The 15916-nt window shown below is 32.7% G+C and overlaps 3 protein-coding genes across 5 annotated transcripts; 2 read left to right on the forward strand and 1 right to left on the reverse strand.

Moving 5' to 3' along the window:
* Positions 1-476: 476 nt before the first annotated feature.
* Positions 477-3738, forward strand: PGS1 (Phosphatidylglycerophosphate synthase 1). Its single transcript, XM_011643813.3, has 8 exons — positions 477-678; positions 1152-1350; positions 1467-1589; positions 1769-2046; positions 2284-2552; positions 2685-2909; positions 3083-3292; positions 3402-3738. Exons 1-8 carry the CDS (start codon positions 647-649, stop codon positions 3602-3604), a joined length of 1539 nt encoding a protein of 512 aa, XP_011642115.2. The 5' UTR covers positions 477-646; the 3' UTR covers positions 3605-3738.
* A 212-nt stretch (positions 3739-3950) lies between these two features.
* Positions 3951-9643, reverse strand: eIF3b (eukaryotic translation initiation factor 3 subunit B). Its single transcript, XM_011643812.2, has 11 exons — positions 9430-9643; positions 7304-7502; positions 6865-7177; positions 6357-6713; positions 6138-6280; positions 5928-6063; positions 5587-5782; positions 5285-5465; positions 4955-5195; positions 4626-4734; positions 3951-4450 (listed from the first exon to the last, which is right to left on the reverse strand). The coding sequence occupies exons 1-11, from the start codon at positions 9563-9565 to the stop codon at positions 4350-4352; spliced, it is 2112 nt and encodes a 703-aa protein (XP_011642114.2). The 5' UTR covers positions 9566-9643; the 3' UTR covers positions 3951-4349.
* Positions 9644-10631: 988 nt separating this feature from the next.
* LOC105430311 (luc7-like protein 3) lies at positions 10632-15908 on the forward strand. Of its 3 annotated transcripts, none has more exons than XM_011643809.3 (8): positions 10632-10970; positions 11873-12121; positions 12189-12395; positions 12530-12691; positions 12760-12953; positions 13224-13309; positions 13382-13492; positions 14411-15908. In XM_011643809.3, the coding sequence occupies exons 1-7, from the start codon at positions 10866-10868 to the stop codon at positions 13453-13455; spliced, it is 1077 nt and encodes a 358-aa protein (XP_011642111.1). In that variant the 5' UTR covers positions 10632-10865; the 3' UTR covers positions 13456-13492; positions 14411-15908. The 3 variants fall into 3 exon arrangements, with proteins under 3 accessions (XP_011642111.1, XP_011642112.1, XP_088932788.1); XM_011643810.3 differs by having other exon boundaries at positions 15587-15908; XM_089076662.1 differs by having other exon boundaries at positions 13382-15908.
* The last annotated feature ends 8 nt before the right edge of the window (positions 15909-15916 follow it).

Genomic DNA, 15916 nt, shown 5'->3' on the forward strand with positions numbered 1-15916 from the left:
ACTTAAGATTGTCGAACGGATAGGCAAACGCAAAAAAATATATAAATGTTGTTTTTTTTTTTACAATATTTATAATATTTATAAATATTATTATAATATTTATAATATCTATAAATATAATAAATATCTACATTCAGTCGATTCGAAAACAGTTGTTTGAGGATAATAAGTACAAGTGCATCTTTTCTTCAGAAAATAGCTCAAAACAATGTTATTTTTGTCCAGTAGTATTTAATAATAAATATCTATAATATATTTAGATGTGTGGCTGAAGATAATTATTTTCATTCTGATGAGTATGTGTGTAATTATATTAATTTCTTCAAAAATTTAATTCTAAAACAACTTTAGTTTTTCCATAATATTTGACAATGTCTATAACAAAAATTTATAATAAATTTAATTGTGACATTCTTATATGCCAAAGATGATTGTTTGTCAGCTGACGAGTGAAATTGTATATATTTCTTTAAAAATATACTACTTTTTTAGTGGAGGTTCACTTAATTTTGAAATTGAATTATCCTTTACGACCGATAGACAGCGCTCGTTGCGTCATTCACGTTGCTTTACATAGCAAAGGTTAAAGTTGCACGTGTGGACGTTTGTATCTTTTCGTATTTATTATTTAGGATAGTATCTCCTCATGCACAGCTTGACTCTGCGGATCCTCAGGCGGTATATATAAATCGTTTCAATGTCATTTAATGCATGTCATCTCATATTTTTCACAATTCTTAGGTTAACGAAGAATAACCTTTAAATTTAACTCGTTATATAAAAAAGAATTGATATTTTATATAAATATATGTTATATGAATAACATAAAGCGAAATAAGAGTTATGAATACACATAATCATAATAATATAAATTAATATAAATAGAATATAATAGAATATCTATTGTATGTTTTTTTTGATATTTTGCAACATACAAGGTTGATATTAATTTTTAATAATTTTTAATAGTTTTAATACTATTTCGTGATATTTTATACAAAATAATATTTTGTACATCTTTGCACAACTATAATAATATAGTAATATATAAATGTGATATAATTTTGTATTACAATAATTAAAAGAATAATAATTAATTGCATATTTTTTACTGCCTTGATGATTTATTTATTTAATTATATTTTTCTTAGGTTTTATGAACCAAAGTTGCTGAGTATTTCTACAAAAGTGAAGCCTAATATAGATTTACTATTTATTAGACATAAAGCACAAATAGCAATGTTAGACGATGAAAAGTTTAGAAATTTGGATATTCTTATACAAGAGGAAATTAATTCGCTGTCCTGGTTGTATACTGTAGCCCCTGCTTTTCCAGTGAATGGTTCAAAAGTAAGATAAATAACATACATAATACAATTTTATATACACATACACACATACATACACACTTTTACATACACACTTTTACATACATATATTGTAACAAACATATTTTTTTCTAATAGATCACTATAATCGATAAACCACAAGCATTCTACACTACTCTGTTAGAAAAATGCAAACATGCCAAAAAGAGAATCACATTTGCTTCACTCTATCTAGGTACTGGTACCTTGGAGACTGAATTGGTGAGTCTAATAGACAGATGTAAAATTTATAATACAAATTTGAGATAATTATTTCAAATAAAAAATAAACAGCTATATAAAGAAAAAATATGGAGATAGAGAATTAAGGAATAAAAGATTAGATTAATTTGTGTTTTCAAAATAATTTTTTCCAAGAACAAAAATATTTTTTTATATAGGTGAATGTGATAAAGCAAGCAATGGATACGAATGGTGACAACATACAAGTGCGAATCTTACTTGATTACATGAGGGGTTCCCGAGGCAAACAGAATTCCCGGAAAATGCTGGAGCCGTTGCTTAAGGGCAAATATGGAGATCGTTGTAAAGTTTTCCTCTATCATACGCCAAAATTACGTGGCATTATGAAAGCAGCAATCCCCGATCGTTTCAACGAGCTTATCGGTTTGCAACACATGAAGTTGTATATAATCGATGATGATTTAATTATTAGTGGGTAAGTAATAGTTATTGCTGATGGTTACGATACTTAATTGAGAAAGCAAAATTAAAATTTGAATCAAAATTTATCATTAATATCTGATATGAGAGAAAAAATAGAAAATTAGATATCTCATATTAAAAATATTTACTAAAATTATTGAATAGCTATATTTGTATTGTTGAATATAGAAATATGTATATATAATACATATTTGTATTTATAAAATTACTAAAAACTGATTTATATTAGGGCGAATCTCAGCAATGATTACTTCACAAATCGACAGGACCGATACTTCGTTATTGAAGATTGTAAAGATCTTTGCGATTTCTATGACAAATTGACTGAAAAAGTAATGGAATTTAGCTTCTTATTGCAATCAGATGGCAATACGAGTTTAAATTCTGCAAATTATCATCCTTATAAAGGATCAAGAAAGATTTTTACCCAAGAAGCAGCGTCTAGAATACAGATACTCTTACAGAATGAAATAGAAAAACGTGCTGACTTCAACAAAGGTATATATATTGTCAATCATTCTATAAGATATTTTAGAGACATTTAAGCAAAACATTTAAGAATTTATCATTATGTAAAAAAAATTTCGTATAATTATAAATTAAATAATACTTAATCTTTAAATTTTGTAGATGCAGATACATGGATATTTCCACTGGTGCAAATGGGACAACTGAATATCTATCACGACAGCGAAATAACGTTGAAGTTATTGCAAACCGCTCCAGCAGGAGCTACGCTCAAACTGGCAACCGGCTATTTCAATCTGACTTTTGAGTATAGTCAAGCTGTACTTAGAGATTGTCGAGCAACATGTGACCTTTTAACAGCACATCCCAGTGCCAATGGCTTCTTTAGTACATACATTTATTACATATTAAATAAAAATATTTTCGAAGTTTAAACATTTAAATCTTTATTGCGTAAAATAGGATTTACGTAATATTGTTTAATTAATTTTTTTATATGATTATTTCTCTACGTTTTACTGATAAAAATACAAGAATTGTTTTTCTTATGTATTTTCAAGATGCCAAGGGAATTGCCGGAGGGATACCAGCGGCATACACGAGAATAGAGGAATCTTTTTATAATTTATGCGAAAAAATGAAGCAGCAAAGAAGAGTAACATTATGGGAGTTTGTCAAACCAGGATGGACATATCATGCCAAAGGTCTATGGTACACTTTGCCAGGTCAGCAAAAACCCTCGTTGACTCTAATAGGTTCGCCAAATTTCGGTAAGTTTTTATCATTTTAGGATAACACATCGATGGCATCAATACAAATATCATAAAACTAATTTTTGAAGATTTCTAACATATTTGAATTGGAATATGAATTATTTAGGTTATAGATCAGTGAACAGAGACCTTGAAACGCAGATAGCCATAATGACAAAGAATGAAAAATTGCAAGATGCACTACATGAGGAGCAGGCACGACTGTTCTCCTGTGCTAAACCTGTTACGAGGAAGACCTTTTCGCAGCAAGACAGAATACCACCAGCTTGGGTATGCGCGATAGTACTTTTCTTTCGATACTATTTTTGATGCTGAAATGCCTTTGCAAAAAGGCAAATTTCTTTTAAACATTTATTTTAATTTTAATTTTGTAACATATTGTATAAGTACGAATTCCGTGTTAATATTTAATCGATTTACGAAGATATAAATCGTCCACACGAGTTTCTGTCCTTGTATATTCTTTTATCGTTCTCTAAGATTTTTCTCATTTACATTTTTCTAAGATTTTTTATGAAGAGATTTCGTTTATGGATTACAACATTTCTTCAAGTAGAACAATGAAATTGTTGAATGACAAATTATAAAAAGGATCGAGTCTGATAGGATTTTGGGTCTTTGTATTTTAAATATTGGCTTTAGAAATTAATCTTCATTTCCTAAGTAATAAATTAGCGTTTTATTTTGTAAGTTTGCCGGCAAAGGAAGTTCTGAAATTGATGACACAATTATTTTCTCGCGAACTATCCTGTAGGGGATGTGATAAAATTTAATATTATTACAATGTCGGCGCTTCTTGTGCAACACCGGATACACGAAAAGTGTTCTAATTTGAATGAAGAAGTAACAGTAAAAGTAGCAATAGCAGTAATACATGATTGATTGTCTGTTACCACTTATTCACGGATTAAGATAAATTGCAACGATATTCAATCGCTGCACTAATAAATATCGCAACACTTTGCGAGATGGGAGTAAACCGCTATTTTCACACTTAGAGATTTCCAAGACCGGCAATCGGCGCGGCAATTAACAACTGTCTGAGGAAGAGAGTTTATTTGTCGTCGAGTACGAATGTTTCCTCTTTGACAAAAAATTCGACGACTTCTTCCTCCACATTCTTCGAATCCGAATCCAATTCATCAGTATCAATATCTAAAATTACACGTACATGACGATTAATCTTTTAAATTACATCACTTTACTTATTTTCAGTATTAATATGCAGTAATTTTTTAATTTAGCTTCATAAAAGAATATATTTTGAAAGAATATATATTTAATATGTACACTTCTATCATTCTAGATGATTTAATATATGTGAACTTACTGCAACGTAATTCGAGACGACGCTTCTTCTGATTATTCCATTCGTCGATCCGTTTCGTACGGTACTCTTCGAATGCCTTCATCAGTAAACAGCGTTTCTCGATCAATTCCTAGAAAATTAATTGCTAAAATTAACTGCTTCCCACAGGCCTACATTCATACGCGAATTATTTTAAAAAGTTTCATTACATACATATTCTCATGTATATTATTTTTGTACCATTTGACAATTGCGTATTTAAAAACTAAACTTGACTAGAATGAGAAATTAGATTTGAGAAATTATTTCGTATGTATCGAGCGTTAAATATTTAATACTTTTAAATATACCTTTGAGGCACGCGTCAATCGCATGCGATCTTTGCTCTCGAACTGCGCCGAGTACTTCTTCAAATTCTTCTTGATTTCTTTAATCTGCTCCGCAGTAAGTAGAGTCGGTGGTCGTGGTCGCCACAACAGCTGGTTGAATGCGTTCAGATTGACTCTCTTCAAAATACGGCCCTGGAATGTCCATATCCAGTAACCGTTGTCAACGCTGGTCTTCCAGCTGGACACTGCCGTGACGACATACCTAAAATCAAGTACAAAAAAAAAAGTTAACTTTTTGCCATCACTTCCAAGCTTAGCTTCTCATATGAGACAATTCCATTTTTCATTTACCTGCCAGTAGGGTCCCATTCCACGTCAGAAGTCTGATAGTGATCAGTAGAGTTCATAATAGTGAAATCGTTCGTATCGATGAACTCCAGAGCACCAGCCATCGTCGTCAGACCAGCAAGGACGATGAACTGACCCGATGGCGACCAGAATAAGTGATTGCACGCTTTCTTCTCTAATCTCTCTGTTAGGAAAAAAGTAATTCGTTAACGTTAAACTCAAATCAATAAAGCAAAATTTCAAAAATTATGAATAAAAAGAAAAAATTTAAAGAAAAAAATCTATTATTATAAATAGTTGCTTACTAAGAAGAGCAGGTTGATGACCGTATCGTACTTCGTAAAAGCTGACATTCACGCTGGGTATTTCCCCGTGAATAATGGCGAACTTGCTACCAACTGGCTCCCATGCAAAAGCGTGAATCGGCTCTTTTATCTCCACACTATCTACGGGAATTTGTTTCTCCCGCATGTGGAAGATCTCGAAATTGTATGACATACCCTGCGAGATGTAAATAATTTTTAATAGCAATTATATTTTAATAATAAGACTCATTAGAAGCTATTTTCTTTTGCCAAGAAAAACAGATGTATGTACTTATATAATTGTATATAATTATGTATAATAAATTATAACAATTACTCACTGTGTATTTTTGTTCTGTCTTCTCTTTACGTTTAGCAAAACGATCGACTTTCACACACAGGTAATCACCAGATTTTTGCCAGAAAATTTTGCAATCGGCCACATTGAACAGATTTTTATTTCGTATTTCATTGCGACTAAAAATCACATTTTTTTCAGTAAAAAATACCATTTTATTCATACTAACTCTGATATAAGGCTGTAGACTTACTTAGGAATTTCGAGCAGAGTTACTCTCGCGGGCACGTCTTTGTCCTCCGGTACCCAATAAGCAAGAACATTATCCGTCGGAGACCAACTGAAATCTCTGATTCCTGGAATTTTGATACTCTTCTTGTCCAGCAGGCCAAATGACTAAAAAATGAAATGCAATAGTATTGGCTATTGAATTGCAAATTGAAGAATGAACATGGTTACAATAAATACTCACTGGAGTTTCATAAACACTAAGAACATCTTCTCCCATGCGCGCTAAATATTTATCGTCGTGCGACCAGCGGAAGATCGGCCAAACAGAAGATCCATCGGGAAAGAAGGATCGTTTTTCCTGGCCAGACAGAATATCCCAAATCACCAAGCGTTTCTGATCCTGTCCCAGATCAGTGCGCGGAGTGTAGGTGACTAGATAACGTTCTCCAGGCGAAAAATCGATACATTCGACACCTCGCTGGCTGAATCTAGCTTGTTGAGTAAATTGAGGACCGCCCCACAATGCAACTCCCAATTTGTGAAATGTGGCTAAATACGTGCCTAGCTGCGACCATTTCACGTATGTTTCTGTCCAGCGCTGAAATTAAAAAAAGATGATTGCTGCAACTTCTTGGTGAACAATTTAATCTTAAAGTCATCAATATTTACAATTGCTACTGATAGAATTATATACATAATAAATTCTTTTTTATACAAGTTTTGTCTTTTCCAAAAATAAAACTACTTACATTACGTTCTTCGAGCAGAGTGGGCTCCGGTGCAGAGTTCTGCCAAATCTGCACCGATACACCCGCCCCATTACCACAAAGAACACAAAACTGATCATAAGCATCTGGTTCCAGCAGATGATAATGCAAGTCACTAGCAGCCTTAAAAGGTTGAGCCTTTGGCGGTTCCCAATTCTCAGGAATATCTTCGAACTTTTTGAAATCCGTGAAAAGATTAACCTTGAATGTATGAGACTTATCGATCTTGTAATTGTTAGTAGACTTAACTGCCGTAAGTGCATTCAAATGATTGTTGTATTCCAGAAAAATGTATCTATCAAAGAAAAAAAGAAGATATTCATTTTAATATTTTAGAAATATTAAAAATATATTCTATAAAAATTTTAGAAAAATTATGTTTTTAATAATTTCCAGATTTAAGTAAAAAATATAGACTAACCCTTTTGTTTTTCCATCGCTTTCATTCATCGGATAATACTGGTTGACTATCGTGCCAAATTTTCCCAACACCTTATTAATAACGGATTGAAGTTTCTCCAATTTGTCAGGTTCTACTCGAGGTACATTGTCCACAACAATTACAGACTCCACCCCATCTGTTTCTGAAGGTTTTTGCTTCAAAATATCACCAAGCAATTCTGTAAATTTATAATAAAAATTCGTTGTTGCAAAAATCATTCTCCTAATAATGCGAGAGAATAGAAAAATTCTTATAAATATCTTCTAACACTTATTACCTAGACATCGATAATATATTTATAAAAATAAATTTTACCCAATCAACTAATATAATATTAATAGTACACTGTAAATCACAGATACAAGTAATAGTGATACATATAATTAAAAATGTTGTCTTTATCTATTCTATTCTATTTATCAATTTTTAAAAAAATAAAAAAAAAGTTTGGTCAGACGATAGGGAGTACACTATAATTTATAAAACTATAATTCATCTTTTCTGTTTCAATTAAAATGGTGAAATTATGTGTAACCATTTCCTGGCATATGCTAGTAAAAAATATATTTCATATAGATTGCTAAATCTTCATAAAAGATTAATATTTTTTAAAATAAAATTTACAATACAAATAGTTAAAAAGATATATATTAATAAAATATCAAATTGGAAATAAATCGCATTCATATTTAAGTCGTATCAAATTATGGACTTCATTCATTCATATTCAATTATATTATATATATTATATTCAATTAGATATTCAATTAGAACATTTGACTAATTCAAATAAAGTTCACCAAATATGATATAGATTTAAAATATGTGGTCTGTTTTTTGTTTGAGATAAAAAGTTTTAATATAATTCGATGCAGGAACAAAAAATAAACTTATTATAATATCTTATTCCCTTATTTTCGAACATTATAAATTCTCTGAGAATTTAATAATCGATTAATGCAAGTGATCAAATTGTTTCAAGCAAGATATACTTTATTACTTCTAATCTTTTTTTCCATACGTTAAACAGAAAATTATATTCACATTAACAAAATATTACTTAATAAATATTAGTTAATAACTTAAATTCATAATAAAATTCATAAATTACATTAATCGGAGTCTTTCGATATCATATTGAATTGTGCGACAGTTGTTACTTGAATACAATTTTCATTTAACATCTTTTTTTAATTAAAATTGTTATCAAGCAGGCATTGTTATGACAGCATGTTGACATCAAGAGTCCCACTTAACATTCGCAACGCTCTCAGAATCATTTTATCTTTCTCATTTACCAAATATTAAACAAGAACGGCGATCGCAGCTGTTGCGAGTATTAGAGCAAGTGGAATGCAGAATTTGTATAAATCATAACTCTTTCTCACCCTCTCAATATCAATAACATGCAAAGTGATTTTCTATCGTGTCGGATTATATGCGATCTCGTGTAACAGATCCAGACGCAAATGCAGTTGACTCGAAAAATAAAAAAAAAAAAATGTAGAAAAATGGCCGTAAAATAGAACAATTTATAGGTTAGTTCGCATCAGTGATCGGGTATTGTGTGACATTTTGCGATGTCAATCTTGCGGCTACAAAACTAGAAATATCGGAAATTCTAAAAGTGTCAAATTCGTGATGTCGGCAAGCAAGAGGATGGGTAATTTTTTAGGATAAAATTTCACGTGCCACATTGTGGAGTGCGCGCGCGTGTGCACGTGCACACATACACACAGGTCATTTGTCATGCTTGCGGCGAGACACGAACTGAAAAATATAAAGCGTAATCTACCACGAAATCACAAATCCACTCGTCATAATTATCACTTAATTACGTTTTAAAAATCACAATCGTGGTCATAATCGTGGCTGTTTTATTTCCGGTTACTGAATAATCATAGTAATCGTAGTCGAGTTCAAATCGGTCCTGTTCCAGCGATTACGATTATGACCGCTTTTGCAATTCTTAAAACGCAAAACTGAGCAAAATTGAGATAAGTCTGTAATATTATTGTAGACGACGCTTAAACGTGCCACATGGGACAAGGCGGGGATAGGATTATGGAGATAGAGGAAAAAAAAGAAGCGAGCCGGATACTTGCCCTCGTCGGTGATATCGTCGACGAAGCCTTCGGGATCGCTGAAGTTAGGCTCTTCATCGTCGTTCATCGAATCGTCGTTGCCCTTAACGGTCTCGTCGTTTTGTGCCGTTTTCTCTGCCTGCGTTTTCTTCGCCATCTTGGAAACCTCTGAGCATATTCTTTCGCTCGCGTCCGTGCCGCGCCGCACTGCAGCGAGAAAGAAAATGGCAGAGCATTTCATGGCTTGGAATGCTATATATTGCTATATATATATTGGGAGCATGCGCAGCGCGCATCGCGCGCGATTGGTTTTCCAATATGATTTCGTTAGTTAATAACCAATTAAGTTTTAAGGCTTGTTTTACAATACATTGCATGTCAGTGTCGCAACCCGCAAGCCACAAGAATTGACCAATCAGATCTGTTCTATAATGCGTCGTGTGTCGGTGTCGTGGGTTGTAAGGCCGTAAGAATGGGCCAATCACAATCAAGTATTCTCTCCATATTCGTCAATGATTGGTCAAATCTTGTTGCTTGCGGTTTGATATTGTAGAACAAGCCTACAGATGGACAAATGGAATGGGCTAACCACAATCGATTATTCTTCTATAAATCGATGATTGGCCTATTTCTTACATCTTAAAATCTCATTGTAGACACCGCTTAAGGCTCATATTCTAAATCTTCGTTTGGATGCAATCCACTTACTGTTATAAAACAAATACAAAGCATTTGATTAACTAATCGGAACAAAAAAATTATATAAATTGACCAATCAAAAAATGCTTTGAAGCATTTGTAGCACCAAGTGGATCGCGCCTAAAGCCAGCGGCACATGATGCTTTTTTTCCTGCTGGTTTGCTAGCTAAATTTATGTGCTTGCTGAGCTCTTGTCTTCAATTGGTATATTTTTTTAGATCTACAAGAATATACCAATCAAAGATAAAAGCTCAGCCAGCACGCAAATCCAGCTAGCGAACTAGCAGGAAAAAAATCATCGTGTGCCGTTGGTTTTATAGCCGATTATTTTTGGAGGAGTAATAGTAATTCTCCATAAGAAGAATAGTCATCTCCGATTGTTAATTTTCTTACAATTTTACAATTACGATTGAAATTTTTGGCCTTAACCAACCTACTTCATTCACCGTAGAATTCCCCTTCCATCCTCAATCGTGATAATTCCACTGGTTCTGCTGTTTACTGCAGCCAGCGCTGTCTAGCGATGATATCTTCAGTTTTCTTTTACAATCGTTGGGATTAGGTTCGCAGCTGTCTCTCGACTGAATTGTGATCAGATCCGTTGAAATTCGTCTCGTTATATTAATCAGAATTTTAATCGATGGAGAACGACGATCTCCGTTAAATTCCCTGGCCTTTTCTTGACAAAGGAGGTCTTCCTGATTGTAAACTTCATACGCGAATCGACGTCGCAATCGCCGTGGTGCGATCAAAAGAAAATGGCCGCCGCCGCGGCAGCCGCACTGCTCGACGAGCTCATGGGCAGAAACAGAAACGTCCTGCCTAATGAGAAACCCAAAGAGCTTAATTGGGAGGATCCTGAGGTAATATCTACGTTGATACTGAGAATTTTTTGAAAGACAATTTCTTTTGGCCACTTGCAAAATTTTGATTCTTGTTTTCGAAATTTTTTTTCTTTCTGACCCTCGTTAACCCTTTCTCTCCTGACAAAGGCGTCTTTTTAATTTAATATTTTTGCAAAAAGTCAAGATTTCATGTACGGCGAGAACTTAAAACAATCAAACACATTACAGAGAACAAAGTCATCAAAATTTTTTCGATTAATTGACTTACTCCTTTAATTCTTTTTACTGTCTCTTTCGAATCATCTAAGTTTGATCTTATATTGGATAGAATTCATTTCATCTTGTATGTGAGAAAATACAATCAAAACAAAATTTATATTAGAGGATCTCTAATTGTTAGAATTTTTCAGCCATCAAATATTTACAAGCAAGATCTCAAACTAGAGCTAAATTATGCTTAATTTATGTACTTTGATTTTATCAAGAAGCTGCATTGGTAAAATATATATGAATAGTAAAAAATAAGAATAGTAAATAAATGATAATTCTAATCAAGAATTTACCATTTTTTAATGTTTATATCATTCATAAATCTGCCGTAAATAATAAATTGTAAATCTCAAATCACAAACAACATGAATTGCACAGTACTAACTTTATAAATATGTTTATTTTTAGAGTTAAACTATGCAATTATTGAGAAGATTAATGAGGTATAAGATAAGATGAAGTTTATTAAATTTGTTCAATCTTATATAATCTTTTTTTTAAATTTATTTTTCTCTAAGCTCTAATATTTTTTATGAAAAATTTTGTTAAAAATTAGATAAGAAAATTTTAAGTAAAATATCAACATGAACAAATATAAACATTAAAAATAAATATATTGCATTCAAATATATTAAATTCATGTGTTTTAGTTTTGCAAATTATATCTGGTGAAATTCTGTCCTCATGACCTATTCGTTAATACAAGAGCGGACTTGGGTGCATGTCCTAAGGTACACGATGATGAGGCTAGGGAACTATTTGAAAAGGCGCCACATTCTTATCGTAAACAGCAATATGAAGATGAGTTTATCAGGTATTGTCAAAGTATGTTAAATGAAGTGGAGAGAAAAATCATAAAGGGAAAACAACGGTTGGCACTAATTGGGAGAACAGAAGCGGTAAGTTTCATTAGAAGATTAGAAGATCATAAGTGCATAATTGTAATTTCATGATACTTGTGTGTAGCCGACGTTGACTCCAGCCCAGACTCAAAGAAATGAGGAGCAGATTGCTCTATTGACGGAGAAGATAAATAAGTTGGTAGAAGAGGCTGAACAAAGTGGAATTCAAGGCAATGTAGAGCAAGCACAGGGCCTAATGCGTCTTTGTGACCAGTTAAAAGAAGAACGCGAGACTTTGAGGAAGTCCAATGATAATAGTCATTACAACCAAGTGAGTGTGAATTATTTTATTATTTTACATAAATTGAAATTATAATTTATAACTCTTTAACTTTACGTAAATGATTATGAATTTATGATTTATGACAGTTTGAATTTTTATACTAATTTTACCATATTTTGTAGACTGCTGAATTAGCAGCTGCGCAAGAGAAACAAATGGAGGTGTGCGATGTGTGCGGCGCGTTTCTTATCGTAGGAGATGCTCAGCAGCGAATTGATGATCATCTGATGGGAAAACAGCATGTGGGTTATGCGAGACTGAAAAGCGCTCTTCAAGAAATTATGGTGAGAACGAATTGCGACATGAAATATATCTTAGAAATTTAAAAATTAATTAAAATCTTATTCTATAGAGCAAGCGCGAAAAGGCGCGCGATGAGAAAGAACAGAGGAGAGAGGAAGAACGAAAGCAAAGAGCGCGAGCAAATGAAGAGCTCGATAGGCGGCGGAGAGATGGCGACAGGGATAGAGATCGCGATAGAGACAGAGATAAACGTCGTAGGCGAATAGATGATGATAAAAGCCGTTATGATTCGAGCGGTTATAGGTAAAAATATCTCCTTGTATCGTAATATAAATATGATAAAATATTTCCTTTGAAAAACCAGTTTTTGGGTGTCAAAATATCAGGATAGATATCAATTAGTGTTTTTACATTTATAGAAAAATGGTTTTCTGCAATTTTATATTTTTGAAGAATATTTGTTATTCCATTTTTTTTTTTTTTTTTATGTAACGTGACATCTGTATATTCTCTGAAAAAATGTAATATTATCTGAAAACCGGATAAGGCAATTTAATGAAATGCTTGTTGCAGAAATTCTGGGCATAGAAGTAGAAGTAGATCGCGAGACAAACACCACCGGGACGAAGATAGTCACCGACGTCACGGTCGAGATAAAGGTAAGCGATAACATTGATTCTTTGCATGCATTGGTATTGCTATCGTAATTGCGTTAATGATAATATTTTTAGGAAATCGCGATCATCGAAGCTCCAGCCATCATACCCGTCGCCGTCATCGCTCGCGAAGTCGAAGTCACAAGTAACTTCTCTTGATTGGTTAGTGAGTGAGAAGTAATCCAGGTATGCACCAAACAATATAACCATATTCGTCTCAATTACTGTACAGGTACTCTTTCGATCCAGGTGAGTTGCCATTCCGATGCACATAATACATATACATGATAATATAATCTGTGATGTTTGAAGCGCCGCGTAAGTCACACAGCAAGTTCGTCTCACTCTCTCTGAAACACACTCTGTCTCTCTCCGCCTCTCTCTGTTTAATCTTCTGCCAGAATAATCATAGACAAATTCCATGCCTCGTTATGAAAGTCAATTATAGTCTTCTTTTAATATCAAAATTTGATTAGTAGTGTAATAAGATATATAGAGTTGAGAGAGCAATATTAGCCTCGGCAAGCCAATAAATCTATTCACTTATATAATGTGCAAATATTATCTGCAAGAAAATAAGATTTTAGTGCATCAGTAATCTAAAGATAAGAAAAAGAAAAATCGAAAAAATTAAATTTACATGATTTTTCTTGATGTTTTCTTTTTGTTGAATGTTTTATTTATGCTATTATTGAGATTTAAAAAAAAATCTTAAAAATTTTAAAATATATTTGCAAATTCGATTTTTTTTTAAATTTGTGTAAATTTAATTTTTTTGATAAAACATTACATGAAAGGGCTTTTAATAATTTTAAATAAAATTGTATCGCTTTGAAAGGAGACTTTAGAACTTTAAAATATAAATCTTCTTTTTAGTATTAAATTGATTAATATAAATTTATTAATCAATTAAAAAAAATTTGAAATTTTAATCGTTTTATGTGGAAATTTATTTTTGTACACAATTCCAATATTATTCCGAGCATTTTCTATTTATCTGTGGAGCAAGCTGGGAGAAGGTATACCTACGCTTGCTTTCATCGGTTAATAATCCTGTACCCAAGCAGCAAGAGTACATAAGTCCAAGAACTCGTTTTTTTCCAGGAGAAGCCCGCGGAGTTCCGTGGAATCGTGGATGCGCGCTTTCAAGATGAATCGAATGAATGTGAATAAATGCAATCAGGTTGAAATTTATTCAATATAACATAAATTCATAATGTTTATTTAAAAATAAAATGAATTGTTTCTATAAAAATACAGCGTTTTTCTCTTTAATATAAGTGATCTTATCGCTTTGTTTTCAAATAATCGAATTTGAATTGAATTTTATTTTTCAAGAATTTATCTTGTTCTTTCATATAATTTATAAGAAGTTATCGTACTTCATTATGATGATGTAAATAAAAGAAAAGGAGATCATATCTAAAGCCGATGGTTTTATGGACTTATTTCTTTTCGCTTCTCGGGCACAGGACTATCTCTGTAGGTTCGTTAAAAATCTTGGTCATACTTCATTAAGAGAGAGAAAGAGAGAGAGAGAGAAAGATTTAGTGGTTTAGTGTGGAGGGGACACAGCTCTCAGTGCCCGCTTCATAGAGCTTCGTCCACGACTGCAAATGCACGTGTGCACAACTACGAGTGCGCCCTGCAAACGTGTGACTGTGACTATACGAACCTCTAGCTTCTGCCACGCAATTGACGAGGTATTTATGCCGGAATGATAATATCAACACATGTCCTTCTGCCAGGAGAGAATCCGTTTAGGTTTATCCCGTTTGGTTCGTGTTCTTTCGAGAAGTCTAACTAAGGATCTAACAATCTTTGAGATGTGGAGATTTAGATAATGCAGGGATCCTTTAATCGCTGGTATATAGGCATACATATTCATGCAAGATTAACATTAGTCAGCAAAAATAGAATAAGATATAGATAACAGGGGATATAGATAACAGGGGAAATTCTACAAAACATTGTTTATCTCAAAAATAAAATATTTTTAAGGAAAATTTCTATCCAAGATGTTTTATGTGAATGATATAGGCTTCCCCCATTTAACAATAAAAGTTAATCCAACAGTTTACATATACCTTTCGGTGTTTTTGATCGAGGAGATTTAATTCATAATTCCTTACGAGGACCATATGCGCTTATTAAACAAACACACAGTCGACAGAGGGACAGGATTTTGCCAACAAGATTATCATTAAGCAACATTTGATTATTACATTGTATCATGGTGCCGATAACATTCTTGTTAAAACTTGGATTGTCTACTTTCAGGAAGAAGAGAAGAACAAAGAAGGGACTTCTCGGGAACTCATCCAATACATCGTTTACCATATTGTTAAGGTAAAGATTTTGTATAATCTTAACAATGATAAGAGTGTGTGAAAGAGAGAGGAGGAGAGACGAAGATAAAATTTGCGTCGAAATCACAGACACACAAAATCGATACAATTCGTATTCCGAACATTGTTATTTTAGGCCACCTATACATAAATAAAATGCAAGGTAAATTGTGTAAGATACAATTTGCTGTGTGCCGCGCTAATAATAATACTCGTAAGATTGTTATTTGAAATTAATAAAAGAATGCTACATATCTCTTTG

Source organism: Pogonomyrmex barbatus, unplaced genomic scaffold, assembly GCF_055798465.1.
Source record: "Pogonomyrmex barbatus isolate J1 unplaced genomic scaffold, ASM5579846v1 scaffold2, whole genome shotgun sequence".
Taxonomy (NCBI): domain Eukaryota; kingdom Metazoa; phylum Arthropoda; class Insecta; order Hymenoptera; family Formicidae; genus Pogonomyrmex; species Pogonomyrmex barbatus.

Bases quoted from the DNA above. Each gene is read 5' to 3' on its own strand.
- PGS1 (XM_011643813.3), top strand. From the start codon at position 647: ATGCACAGCTTGACTCTGCGGATCCTCAGGCG. The intron at 2,047-2,283 runs GTAAGTAATAGT...GATTTATATTAG, and splicing joins GATGATTTAATTATTAGTGG to GGCGAATCTCAGCAATGATT. The intron at 2,910-3,082 runs GTACATACATTT...TGTATTTTCAAG, and splicing joins CAGTGCCAATGGCTTCTTTA to ATGCCAAGGGAATTGCCGGA.
- eIF3b (XM_011643812.2), bottom strand. From the start codon at position 9,565: ATGGCGAAGAAAACGCAGGCAGAGAAAACGGCACAAAACGACGAGACC. The intron at 7,178-7,303 runs GTTAGTCTATAT...TTTCTTTGATAG, and splicing joins AGCGATGGAAAAACAAAAGG to ATACATTTTTCTGGAATACA. The intron at 5,196-5,284 runs GTAAATGAAAAA...ACTTGATTTTAG, and splicing joins GAATGGGACCCTACTGGCAG to GTATGTCGTCACGGCAGTGT.
- LOC105430311 (XM_089076662.1), top strand. From the start codon at position 10,866: ATGGCCGCCGCCGCGGCAGCCGCACTGCTCGACGAGCTCATGGGCAGA. The intron at 12,122-12,188 runs GTAAGTTTCATT...ACTTGTGTGTAG, and splicing joins TAATTGGGAGAACAGAAGCG to CCGACGTTGACTCCAGCCCA. The intron at 12,396-12,529 runs GTGAGTGTGAAT...CATATTTTGTAG, and splicing joins ATAATAGTCATTACAACCAA to ACTGCTGAATTAGCAGCTGC.